Source organism: Thalassophryne amazonica, chromosome 10, assembly GCF_902500255.1.
Source record: "Thalassophryne amazonica chromosome 10, fThaAma1.1, whole genome shotgun sequence".
In the NCBI taxonomy this organism is placed as follows: domain Eukaryota; kingdom Metazoa; phylum Chordata; class Actinopteri; order Batrachoidiformes; family Batrachoididae; genus Thalassophryne; species Thalassophryne amazonica.
The window spans coordinates 7,281,597-7,295,585 of NC_047112.1; the positions used below are offsets into that span (position 1 = coordinate 7,281,597).

Sequence of the window (13,989 nt, forward strand, 5' to 3'; positions counted from 1 at the left end):
AATTTATCAGCTTTTACTGGGAAGCTTGAAGAAAAATCTGCAGTTTACACAGTGACAATTTTTTTTTTCTGATTTTATTCCAAAATGAAAAATGTACTTGTCAGCTGACATTTTCTGGACAAACATCCTTTCATAATCATTGCAGAAACAAAAAAGACAACTATGAAAATGAAGGCTTCAGAGTGAAAAAATATCTAATCTAGGATTGCATCTTAGATGTACCTTCTGGCAAATTGTAGCTGAACTTTCAGGTCTTGTTTTTAAGAAAATCCTCCTCTATACCACTTCATCATGAAGTTGTATAATTGGGGACACAAAATATCCTCACATAAAATCAACAATAATGATAATAATATTAAAGCAAACAAAGCTCTGGTACTGGAATAGCATCAGTATCGGCAGATATCCAAATTCAGGTATTGGGTTCGGATTGGAAGTTTAAAAAAAAAAGTGGATCCGTGAATCCCCACATCAATGTCAACCAGTGCTAAAGTCCACCATATTCTTCAGGAGCTAAGTCAAAGTCATTCAGACAGTGCTGATGTTCCTTGTGGTCCTGGAAAAATTTTCCAACTTACTTTAAATCTTCCACATTCATGCTAAAACTCTGGCAAGAGTTGAGCTGTGCTACCACTGTCACCTCCATGAGTTTGCTGTTGCTGTTCTGTTCCCCTCCACTGGCCAATGCTGTAGCTTGACAGGAAGTGCCACCTCCTCTGGATCCCTTGGGCATGAAGAAATGTTAAGGAATATATAGAACCTGTCTCCACGATGCACCAGTAACAAGTGATGCAATCACAGAATTACGTCCAGTTTATATAGGTTTGTATAGACTTTTAATTGCCTGACGCTATGCTATCCAGGGATAAGCACAACCATGATAGGCCTAAGGGCCTGTATATCGTCACCTTCCTAAAATAATGGCATAAGTCATGTTTTGGAAAATATGACTTTATTTTAGAGAGGTGGCAATATATTTAAAAGGTTTGCTGATTGATCAGAGTACATTTGACCCCAAAGTCTAGTAGTGTGAATCAGTGGATCAGTGAACTGTGTCTGGGCCCACATGAAAAGGTGGTTGAGACTACATTTCATGTGTACTCCGGTACAATTTGCACTGCATTTGAATTGCAACGAATTGTATGAAAACATAGATGTAGACCGATATGAAGGATGTCATGTAATAACTGCACATGGCTATGAATGGAGATGTCTGATCTGATCTGTAAATTTGGCTAGATGATAATGTATAATCACAGTTGGACAGTGATGCAAAATGTCCAATGTTTTGGAATAATTCAAGAGCATTTTTATGCAGCTGGGTTCAATAGAACAGTAAAGCAATGCCATGACAAATTTAATCCAATTTATTGATAGAGTGCCAAATCACAATGTAAGTCATCTCGAGGTGTGACATACGTACAGGTAAGGTTTAGTCCTAACTTAGCACCTGAGCAAGAACAAGACTGGTAGGGAAAAATGGCCACTGGTGTTTTCTGATTGCAGGAAGAAGCCTCAAGCAGACCAGACTTAGTGGGTCGACTATCTGCTTTGGCCAAACTCCTAAAAACAAAACATTGAAATAAAACTAAAGTACAACAAGGTATTGACAGAAATTTTAGACAGAGTTCAGTTATTACAAAGACCAGTAGCTCAGGAGACAGCCAGTCAATTGATGGGTCAGCAATTCAATCAATCACAAGGTCTTTTTTCCACGTAATGGTCCATTAACCATATGCACACTCCGGATTTCAAAGAGCTCCCACACAGACCCCACACATCCAAGTCCTGTATGGACAGATGGATAGATCCATTGGGTATGCCACCAACAGTCACCCATGCTTCGCACAGCTCCTCTGATCATACTTGGACTGCAGTAGAGGGACCTCATGATCTTGGTACAGCCAAATTAATGGTATAATGCGATGGTGGACTCCGTTGTGTGGACTTGGGAACTTGCGATTGGCATCCTTTAAGCAGATGTCACGTAATGCTGACCTACCATGATGCAAGTGTAAGGAACAGCGTCACAATGTGTCGTCTACGTTATGAAGTAGTTCTACCTCATGAAAATGTCCTGCAAGTGCAGTTACGGAAAATTTTACAATACGGAATTCTAACAGGAAAAATGTGTGTGTAGCATTTGCTAACCTTCAGAGAAAGGGATAATTTGACAAGCCCCTGTTTTTTTTTTTTTTTTTTTTTTGTCTCGGTAAGGCATCTAACCACATTTTCAGCGAGAGGTGCAGGAAAGGGCCAGCAGTGTCCGCTCCGATTAGGCAGAGGCATGTTTGAACAGCGTGTTTTTTAGTGTCCGCCTTGAGGCTTCTGTCTGTCAGAATAGACCCACATATTTATTTACAAAACTCCAAGCCTGCACTTCACCTCCCGTTGCCGCCGCTGTCTCCTCACTCCGATAACATCCAGCGTTGGTAGTGGGACAAGAAGGAAGGCAGGAAGGTGAAGGGGGGAAACAAGAGGATCATTTCTCTTCTTTTTTCTGTGTTCCTGCTTCATGTCTGCTTGTTGCATATTTGAATCCCTCCACAACTTTGTATGAGGCCTCTAAAATCTTCCCCACCTCTCTTCCACTCTGTCAATAAACCAGTGCCACAGCTCTCAGCACCCAGCTGCCCGCTTCTGCGCAACATTTATTTATTCACTGAGGCAGCCACAACCACACTCTTCACCTCTTTTTCTCCCACCCTGCATGCTCTCCTTTGACATTTTCCCCCTCCTGCATAAAACTGCAAATAGCTCGACAGATGCAACATTTTAGATTTGCATTGCTAACTAGGTGAAGGGGCTCCAAGTTTGGGGCCGTACTGGGTTACTGTGTTATTGACTCACTGGTATAAGATGTTATCCTGTCCCTAATATTTTTGATATATCAATGCTGGATGTGGCGAGCAGGTAGACTGGTGTTTGTGAAGAAGTGCCGAGTTGAAAAAAACAGTTTGTGTCGTCTCGCTGTGTCTCGTAGCACGGTGGCGATGCAACAAACGAGCAGCACACCTGTGGTGAGTTTTAGGAAAATATGTACCCTTTGTTTTCTTTGAAAGTCTGTGCGCGTTCTCTGTCTGTGTTCGCGCAGAGCCAACAGCAGCTGAAAAACAACAGCAGCAGCACACCTGCAGTGAGTTTAAAAAAGTTTTAATTTTAATTTAACCAGGTTAGTCCCATTGAGATTGAGATTTCTTTTTGCAAAGGAGACCTGGACAATTATAACTTGCATGTCTTTGGATGTGGGAGTCCACGCAAACACGGGGAGAACATGCAAACTCCACACAGAAAGGCCACAAGTGGATATCGATCCCATGTCCTTTCTGTGAGGGAACAGTGCTAACCACTAAGCCACTGTGCTGCCAAAAAAAAAAAAAAAAGAAAGAAAATGTACTAACTCTTTGCTTTTTTTCCCTCTTTTTCACCAAATACACAGTCTCTTTCTGAGGATGGCACAAGATTAAAGCATGGATAAAACCTTCTTACCTGTCAGTCAAGTAGTGCTTTCCACATAAATACAAAAGTTCTCCATTCTTAATGATCAGACTATGCAAGCCAGGGGCTTAGCCAGACGGAAAGAGGGAAGAACAGTCCTCCACAGCATTCTTAGAGTAATGGTCCACCATGAGACAGGTTTTGTATGTACTTCTACTACTACTTCCAGTAATAATATTAAAATACAAATTTAACAACTAAAATGTTTAATCACTATGGTGTGCATGTTTTATAACAATTTGCTCTAAGTGGAATTGATGAGCCATATAAAAATATGTTTATTTAATTTAACATTTCTGCATAACTAAAGTAAAAAAAAAACAGCATCTAGCTACAGCATAACTGGGTCTGTTTGAGGTTCTAGCTTTAAAATCAGGTCATTTAGGGTTAGAGAAGCCAAAAATTTGAAAATGATTAAGGGTCTTTGTGATAGTAATCTTACCAAGCAAACATGTAGGTAGTGACATCTATTTCAAATTGGGTAAAGTCAAAGAAAAGGTAAATGTGCAAAGGAAAGCAGTACAACTAAAGTATTAAAAAACTGGTTACACAGCAACATCCATCCATCCATCCATTTTCTTCCGCTTTATCCAGAGTTGGGTCGCGGGGGCAGCAGCTCAAGCAAAGCCGCCCAGACCTCCCGATCCACACACACCTCCCCCAGCTCCTCCGGGGAAACCCCAAGGCGTTCCCAAGCCAGCCGAGAGATGTAGTCCCTCCAGCATGTCCTGGTTCTTCCCCGGGGCCTCCTCCCAGTGGGACGTACCCGGAACACCTCTCCAGCGAGGCGTCCAGGGGGCATCCGGAAAAGATGCCCGAGCCATCTCAACTGACTCCTTTCGACGTGGAGGAACAGCGGCTCGACTCCGAGCTCCTCACCCTATCTCTAAGGGAGCGCCCAGCCACCCTGCGGAGGAAACTCATCTCGCCCGCTTGTACTCGCGATCTCGTTCTTTCGGTCATGAGCCAAATCTCATGACCATAGGTGAGGATCAGAACGTAGATCGATCGGTAAATCCAGAGCTTTGCCCCCCTACTCAGCTCTCTCTTCACCACGATGGTCCGATACAGCGACCGCATCACTGCAGACGCTCTCCAGATCCACAAAACACATGTGGACTGGTTGGGCAAACTCCCATGAACCCTCGAGCACCCGATGGAGCGTGTAGAGCTGGTCCAGTGTGCCGCGACCAGGACGAAAACCACACTGCTCCTCCTGAATCCGAGGTTCAACCATCGGTCGAATTCTCCTCTCCAGTACTCTGGAATAGACCTTACCGGGAAGGCTGAGGAGTGTGATTCCCCCTATAGTTGGAACACACCCTCCGGTCCCCCTTATTAAACAGAGGGACCACCACCCCAGTCTGCTAATCCAGAGGCACTGTCCCCGATCGCCATGCGATGTTGCAGAGGCGTGTCAGCCAAGACAGTCCCACAACACCCAGAGACTTAAGGTACTACAGACGGATTTCATCCACCCCAGGAGCCTTGCCACCGAGGAGCTTTCTAACCACCTCAGTCTCTGCTTCCTCTTCAGAAGACGTGACGATGGGATTGAGGAGATCCTCGAAGTACTCCTTCCACCGCCCGACAACATCCCCAGTCAGGGTCAACAGCTCCCCACCCGCACTGTAAACAGTGCTTTTTTTTTTTTTGTTTAGTGTTGCTGTGTAAACCACTGTTTACGGTTTACACAGCAACACTAAACTAAAAAATTATGAATGCATTTAAAATTTAAAATGCATATAAGTAGTATGAAGCACATAAATCTGTTGATAGTGTGATACGTACAGAGTATCTGCATGTCCAGTGATGTGTACCGCATTGAGTTGTTGAGAAATGATATTGACCCTACTCAAAGTGCCCCAAGACCACAGAATGTGTTGAAACTGTTAATGTCTCTGGTTAGGTGAATTGATTAGGTTCAGTTGAAACCGACACCGGGTCACGTCCTTTGTTGCGTGGGAACAGACACGAGGAGGGTTGGGTAGAACAGCAGCATCTGTGGGTGGAGTACTGGGGAGGTTATCTCCCATCTACCACTGGGGTAAGGCCTGTTTATTGTTTTAGATTCAGTTCCTGAAATTGAAAATGCACCAGCCTCTGGGGATTGCACATTAGTGTGAAAAAACCTCAAATGTCCTCATTGTTTTTTTTCCAGACCTTTTCAGATGTTTACTCCTATGATTTGTCTGATGACGCTTCAGTGTTTTCTCGGGACCACGTCCAGTCCTGTGCTTTATAATACAAGTGGATTATTTCTTGTGTCTTCCAGCAATCCACCAGAAGCTGGAGTCTGACGGTACAGAGCGAGTGGAAGGATCAATGACCCAACGATTGGAAAATATTCTTAACAGTAAGCAACTTTTCAGTTCCAATCCCTCCACAGCAGACATTGCAAACAGCAGAGGGTTTCTCAGCTCACAAGATAAATAAGTGGAGACGAATCGACAGATGCTCAGTAAAATTCTGCAGCAAATGATTTCATGACTGAAATAGTAATGCCATATGATACCTAGCAGGTGCCTTGGAACCAGTTGTAGAATGTGTAGAATCCCTGAGTGAGTAGCTTAAATGGTATTGTCTCTATGAACCAAAATATGTTTTTGCACTCACTGACCTTGTGGCCGGGGAAGAGCTTATGGAGTCATGAGGTCACTGGACAGAAGTGTTTGGTGATGCTGATATGTTAGCAGGAGGACAAAGGTCCAGGTCGTTACGGGCCTGGTGCTTCCTGTTTTACGTGTTGTTGTGAGAATTGGACTCCAACCAGGGACCTAAGGTGATGCCTGGATGTCGTCTCAGTGGCTAGGAAGAAGGCTAATGGGAACTGGCCATGTCTTCCTCACTTGAGTGCTTGGCAGTTTTTTAGATTGAGTTTTCGAGCTGAATCCAGCAGTGAATGCATATACGTACAGCGGACAACCTGACAGTCTGGTGATTGCATGAATTGTCTCCTATTGTCATGTGCAGCGGACACAATGTCTGACACCAGTAACAAGTCTAACTGTATAATTTAACAACATCATGAGCATAACTGACATTAACCTGTAATTACGTATCTATGATATTGTCATACCTACCAAGCCCGTAAACACACTGTGTATTCATTTGCCGTGTTGATCTTCGTACCGTCTGTGGACACATCGCTCAACAGATCCTACGTTCTCACTTTCTCATCTCATAAATGATAATCTGACTCCTCTAATGAAGGGTCAATAAGCAAGCCCTTTTCCTGGATCCGAGAGTAAATAAACACTCCATCTGAACGTAGCTTTCATCTACACGGCCCAACACCGGTGAGCCCAGTGGGCCGAGGCTGCCATTCACCCTCCCCTCTTAAGAAAACTCGTGTAGCATACACACAGCCCGTGTCAGTCAGTCAGTCACAAAATGACCTGCGGGAATGTCAACTCGTATGAAAAATGTGATATATTCCTTTGTTTTATTTTATGCAGTTTGTCTTTTTGGTGGATTTTGATTTGGGTGGGGTTCTGATTGGGTTAAATTTGTTTAGGTTTGAAGGCCACCCAAGAAGCTGGAGTGTAGTGGCCCAAAGATTAAGACAGACGGAATGAGAAATAGCAGACACTCACTGTCTTGTCTTCTCAGATCATTAAACTGTAGACCAACAACAAGACAGAATTGAGGAGAAATTAGTTATTTTTATTATGCTGCCGCTAAATGAAGCTACGGAGCGTTATGTTTTCAGCCCATACGTACGGGTGTCTGTCTGTAAACATTTTGTTTCTGCACAATAACTAAAGAATGCCTGGTGTGATTGAAACCATTTCGTGGCTGTGTATTATAGGAGGCTACGGTAAGGTTACTTTTGAAAATAGCCGTCGTTTGTTATCCAATACGTCTGCTATATATGTCATTTTGATTTGCTCCAGTTCAGTAACTAAAGAATACCTTGTCTGATTGAAACTATTAATTGAGCTGATTGAGTTTATTAAATGAAGTAATGCACAAGATACAGATTGATGTACATTAAGATACACAGATAACAAAAGAAAATGAAAAACACGTATTTCCGTTGTGGTCCATTTCTTAGTGGGGAACTGGAGGAGGCTAGAGAAAGTGTTGTTTTGAAAATGGTGATGATCAGTCATCTAGTGTGGCCACCGCAGTCACCATCTTGATATTCGTTTCCCTGCAATAACTCAAGAACACATTGTCTGATTGTAACCATTTTTGGGGGGTGTATTGGGGACGGCTACAGGAAATATCCTTTTGAAAATAGGGGTCAATACACCACATACTCATTGTGAACCTACATCCATTTGCTATATAAATGTACCATTTACTATCTCTAATGCATCAGACTTCATTATTACCGAATGTAAAACCATACACCAACAAAATACAAGTGGGGAGATGATGCCACATTTTGTGCTGCTCTTGTTATACTATTGCTTTTTCCTCATCACTTCCTGTCTTTTTCATTCACTTTGTCTCTGTCTGTCTTGTAGGAGCAAGTGACACTGCAGATGCTCTTTTCCAGGAGGTCTTGGGGCGGAAAGACAAAGCAGACTCAACTCGCAATGCGCTCAACGTCCTGCAGCGTTTTAAGTTTCTCTTCAACCTGCCACTCAACATTGAACGTAACATTCAAAAGGTACCGTGTTAGTAATGTGTATAAAGGAGCCGCATAAACAGCACTCTTGTGTTTGATCAGCTCAGAGCACATTAGTGGTGTTAAGGAAGGCTGCAGACCTGCACAGTGTTACTACATGGTGTCTGTGCAGCTGTGTCACCTTAGGTAAGTAGCACTTAGCGAATGTGTGGTGGCAATTGTTGTTCACAGTGTTCATGGCAGTGCTGAATCCACTTAACAAACCAAATTTTCAGTTTTCAAATGGCCTTTTTTTTTACAAATGAAAAAAATGACATATTTATGAATACAGATTTATTTGTAAAACCCACCACACGTTTCAGTAAGTTGTGTGTAACCGACCAACCAACCACACGTCAGGAAACTAATGTCCCCATAATGCATTGCGGCATGTGTGTCTAAACGCTAAAACCTTCTAAATTAGTGCATTACTTTAAAATGAAAACATATAGCTGATATTTTCACTTTGTAAAACAACAGATGTGACATTAATTTCAATAACTAGTCCGGAATTAGTTTGTTTAAAATTTCAACCATAAGTCAAAACTGTCTGCCTGTGCATGACTTGTGTGATATGCCAGCAAGTCTCTATGGTGGGAAGAGAAATTTTCTTATTTTTTTTCTCTCCTTCTTCCTTTTGTTCTTCTCCTTCCTTTCTTTAGGGTTTGCAGGCTAGCTCCTTATCCACACAGCTACTTGTTCTCTCTGATAATGATGATGATAGTAATATAACCTTACTTTCTGGAGTTTAAGTTCCACTTGTTAAAAATGACCTATTTAAAGTTCCTTCGGCTGCTCCCTTGTTTTCACTCTGGGTTGCCACAGCAGATCCGATGTGGATCTGCATGTTGATTTGGCACAAGTTTTACGCCGGATGCCCTTCTTGACACAACTCCACATTACAGGGAGAAATGTGGCAGGAGTAGGGTTTGCACCGGGGACCTCCCACAATGAAACCAAGAACACTAACCATTTGTCCACCACCCCTGCCTTAAAAATTGGCCATCGAAGAAGAAAACCCCATATATCAGTTGTACCAGAGTATAAGTTGCAGGACCTCCCAAACTAGTAAAAAAACAAGTAAAAAAAAAAAAACATGATTTATACTCCTGAAAATACAGTAATCATAATCAAGAATTTCCCAGGAATCAACACACCGAACAAAATAAATGTCAATAATAAAGTTACACAAAAAAAAAATCTAATGTACTTATGTTGGGCCATCAATCTGTATTGATTTGGATCAAATAACATCCAATATGTTGTCTAGGGCATGTTTGTCCATCTTGCTAATTTTTGGAATTTAAAAGTCCTTATGCTAAATAACAGCACATGCTATGGTGTGCACAAGTGGTACTGAGTTCCTGACCATTGTTAAATTTGCATCACCTCAACTGGATTTTCTCTCTCAGGGAGATTATGATGTGGTGATCAACGATTACGAGAAAGCCAAATCTCTCTTTGGTAACACAGAAGTTCCTGTCTTCAAAAAAGGTACACCGATTGTTTGAAAACCCTCTGCCAATACCCACATATCATCTGAATATTCCCTTCAGGAATAATTTGATTGTCTTTTCTGCGGCTTTGTGTAGTGTACGCCGAGGTTGAGACCAGGATTACTGCTTTGAGGAGTCTCTTACTGGAGAAGTTGTTGCAGACGCCATCAACGCTGCACGACCAGAAACGATACATCAGGTCTCTTTACCTCCAGATCACCCTGACGCTCTTTCTCGCCATTTCTGTGTTGATTGCAGTCTTTAAACACGCCCTGTGTGTTGCACTGTGTTGTATGATTTGTTAGTTACACTTTCAACCAGCACTAAAATGTTTCTGGAGCATTTTCGCTGCTGGTGTAAATGCAGTGCTGAAAATATGACAAATGGTCTTCTGAACATCCTGAAATAACTTCCTCAGTCTTTTATCCTTTACCTGATTTATTTTTGTTTTACTGTCCTTCAGTTTTTCCTGGTTAAATTCTCTCAGCTTTCTTTTGTCCTGCTGTTTCTGTTTTTTTTTTCCTTCTTCTTTTCTTTTCTTTTCCAGCCTGCTTGTTTGCTCTTTTTCCATCGCTCCCTGCATGCTTGCGGTCTGTCCTGATTTATTGTTGTTCAGACCGACCTGTCAGGATCACAGAGACCAGCTCTCAGCCACAGGCCCACATCTTTCATCCTGCTGCCTTAGGTTCTGCACGCCTACTCAGCTCCTGTTTACTCGTTGGGGGGCGGGCATAAACTTGTGAAAGATGTCACCTAATGAGAAACAAATGGGCAAATTGAGTTGCTCATTAGGACACCAGTAGAGGGAGCCAGACCACAGCACAGAGTGAGTCATCTGGCAGGATGCTGAGCCACAAACGCAGACTCTGTCGCTCCATCCCTCTGGATAAACCCCTGTAATCGAGCTGAAATTCCCACCACTAAAAATACCTATATTTTAGTAAACTTAGTAAATTAAATTAAGTATATGAAATCTTCCAACTAACAATACCTAACTATTTAGTTGGTTTATTTAGTCATAATAGTTTAATAGTTTGTGGAATACTTCCTTCTGAAGTATATGTATTTAATACAGTTACAGTTGATAATTGGTATGTAAAAATGTAAAAATAATGTGCTCGTGCGCATGCGTGAGTTTTTTCACGCGTGTCGGTGACGTCATTTCCCTGTGGGCAGGCCTTGAGTGAGATGTGGTCCCGCCCTCTCGGCTGAATTCCTTTGTTTCACACGCTGCTCGAGACGGCGCGCGTTGCTTTATCAAAGTTTTTTCTGGACCTGTGAGGAATATCCGAGTGGACACTATTCGAGAAATTAAGCTGGTTTTCTGTGAAAAGTTTAACGGCTGATGAGAGATTATGGGGTGTTTCTGTCGGTGTAAGGACTTCCCACGGAGCGGGACGTCCTGCAGCGCTTCCAGGCGCTGTCGTCGGCCTGTTTCGAGCTGAAAACATCCTAATTTAAGGCTTAATTCACCCAGGACATCGTGAGAGAACAGAAGATTCAGAAGAGGCCGGCATGAGGAATTTATGCGGACATTCCACTGTTTAAGGACATTTTTTTAATGAAAGACGTACCCGCAAATTCGCCGAGTCGTTTCCGTGACGACTCGGCAAATCTGTGTGCGCCGCGACAGGAAAAACACCTCCGTGTTGAAAACCATTTGTAGAATTCAGGCGGCTTTTAATGGCTTTCAACAAGTGAGTAACTGAGAAATTGTTTAACAGCTTGGGCATGTTCCAACTTGCCCGTTAAGATTTCCAACGGAGGTGTTTTTCCTGCCGCGACCCCCCGCGGTCGGGTCCAGCCCGACATGCGACTCTGCCCGCACGTTCTTTCATTACAAAATGACCGTTAACAATGGAATGTCCGAATAAACTCCTCATGCCGACTTCTTCTGAAAGTTCTCTGTTCTCTGACGACTTACTGCGTCAACAGAGCCTGAAATGTGGAAGTTTTCAACTTGAAACGGCGAGACGCTGCCGCCTCGAAGCGCAGATCGCCGTCAGGCGCCGTGGACCGTCCTTAAAGCGACACTACCAGACCAAAATCTCTCATCAGCCGTTAAAATTTTTACCGAAAACCAGCTGAATTTATTGAATGGTGTCCACTCAGTTGTGCCTTACAGTTTTGAAAAAATTTTTATCAAACAAAGCAACAGTCTCTGAGCCATTCCTTAACAATGAAAAAAATCGACGAGCGGGTGGACGACTCCTCACTCAAAGACTGCCCACAGGCGAATGACGTAACCGACAGGCGTGAAAAAACTCTCGCATGCCCACGAGGGTTCAAGCATGTCTGATGTAATCACACGTGATTCAAATCCATATGGTTTTTGAAAAAAATAATAAGGTCGGATACTTTTCTAATAGACCTCGTATATATATATATATATATATGCTAACTGGCTAATGTCAACATGAAAACTTGCTGAGGGGCTATAGTTAGCATTAAAATTTGAGAGCATCACATAATGCAATATTAACAGGCTAATGTTATCGTGAGCTACCTGCCTTGTGAGCAATGAGATCTATGCATCCAGAAAGTATTCACAATGCATCACATTTTCAATTTCAATTTATTTTTATTTATATAGCGCCAAATCACAACAGAGTTGCCTCAAAGCGCTTCACACAGGTAAGGTTTAACCTTACTAACCCCCAGAGCAACAGTGGTAAGGAAAAACTCCCTCTGAGGAAGAAACCTCAAGTAGACCAGACTCAAAGGGATGACCCTCTGCTTGGGCCATGATACAGACATAAATTACAGAGCAGTTCACAAAACAATTCACGGACGAGTATACAAGAAATCCTGTTGGTGCACAGGACAGGAGGATCACCATCACGAATACAACTCCCATCTCTGGATGGAGCTGCACCTTAAACGGAGAGAAAAAACAGAATCAGGCATCAGAAAAACAAGAAATACTGTATAATTTGCCAGCACTAATCAACAACAAAACAGAGAAATTCTAAGGTGATCATTGCCACTAGCTCTAAACTTCACTAAAAGACCCAGAATTTAGGTAAAGTTGAGGCCGCGGCCCGCTCCAATTACTAATAAATGAATTAAAAGAGTAAAAAGCGTAAAATAATACTGTACCAGTATGTTAGCCATACACAAGGGAAAATAAGTGCGTCTTAAATCTGGACTTGAAAGTCTTCACAGAATCTGACTGTTTTATTGACGCAGGGAGATCATTCCACAGAACAGGGGCACGATAAGAGAAAGCTCTGTGACCCGCAGACTTCTTATTCACCTTAGGGACACAGAGTAGTCCTGCACCCTGAGAACTCAAAGCCTGGGCCGGTATGTAAGTTTTAATTAGGTCAGCTAGGTAGGGAGGTGCCAGTCTGTGAACAATTTTATAGGTTAATAGCACAACCTTAAAATCTAATCTCACTGGGACAGGAAGCCAGTGAAGGGATGCCAAAATGGTTGTAATGTGGTCGAACTTTCTGCTTCGTTTCAAAAGTCTGGTTGCAGCATTTTGAACCAATTGGAGAGCCTAAAAAAACACAAAACAATAAATCACACGTACATAAGCCCTGAGCCTGGGTCTGCTGGAGGTTTCTTCCTGTTAAAAGGGAGTTTTTCCTTCCCACTGTCGCCAAGTGCTTGCTCACAGGGGGTCATTTTGACCGTTGGGGTTTTTCTGTAATTATTGTATGGCTTTGCCTTACAATATAAAGCGCCTTGGGGCAACTGTTTGTTGTGATTTGGTGCTATATAAATAAAATTGATTTGATTTGACATAAGTATTCACAGCTTTTGCCATTAAACTCAAAATTGAGCGCAGGTTTCCACTGATTATCCTTGAGATGTTTCTGCAGCTTAATTGTTGTCCACCTGGGGTAAATTCAGTTGACTGGACATGATTTGGAAAGACGCACACCTGTCTACATACAGTATAAGGTCCCACAGGTGACAGTCAGAGCACAAACCAAGAATGAAGTCAGATGAATTGTCTGTAGACCTCTGAGACACGATTGTCTGGAGGTACAAATCTGGGGAAGGGTACAGAAACATTTTTGCTGCTTTGAAGGACCCAATGAGCGCAGTGACCTCCATCATCCGTAAATGGAAGAAGTTCAGATCCACCAGGACTCTTTCTAGAGCTGGCTGGCAATCGGGGAGAAGGGCCTTAGTCAGCGAGTTGACCAAGAACCTGATGGTCACTCTGTCAGACCTCCAGCATTCCTGTATAGGGAGATAGGAGAACCTTGCAGAAGGACAACCATCTCTGCAGCAATCCACCAATCAGGCCTGTATGGTAAAGTGTTCAGATGGAAGCCACTCCTTAGTAAAAGGCACATGGCAGCCCACCTGGAGTTTGACAAAAGGTACCTGAAGGACTCTCAGACCATGAGAAACAAAATT

General features: G+C 42.7%; 1 protein-coding gene across 1 annotated transcript in view; it reads left to right on the forward strand.

The window, feature by feature from the left end:
- exoc2 (exocyst complex component 2) overlaps positions 1 to 13,989 on the forward strand; it is a 107,243-nt gene that overhangs the window by 38,595 nt on the left and 54,659 nt on the right. The window contains 4 exon segments of the mRNA XM_034179372.1: positions 5,774 to 5,854; positions 7,974 to 8,119; positions 9,529 to 9,610; positions 9,709 to 9,811. Coding sequence (XP_034035263.1) covers positions 5,774 to 5,854; positions 7,974 to 8,119; positions 9,529 to 9,610; positions 9,709 to 9,811 — 412 coding nt within the window.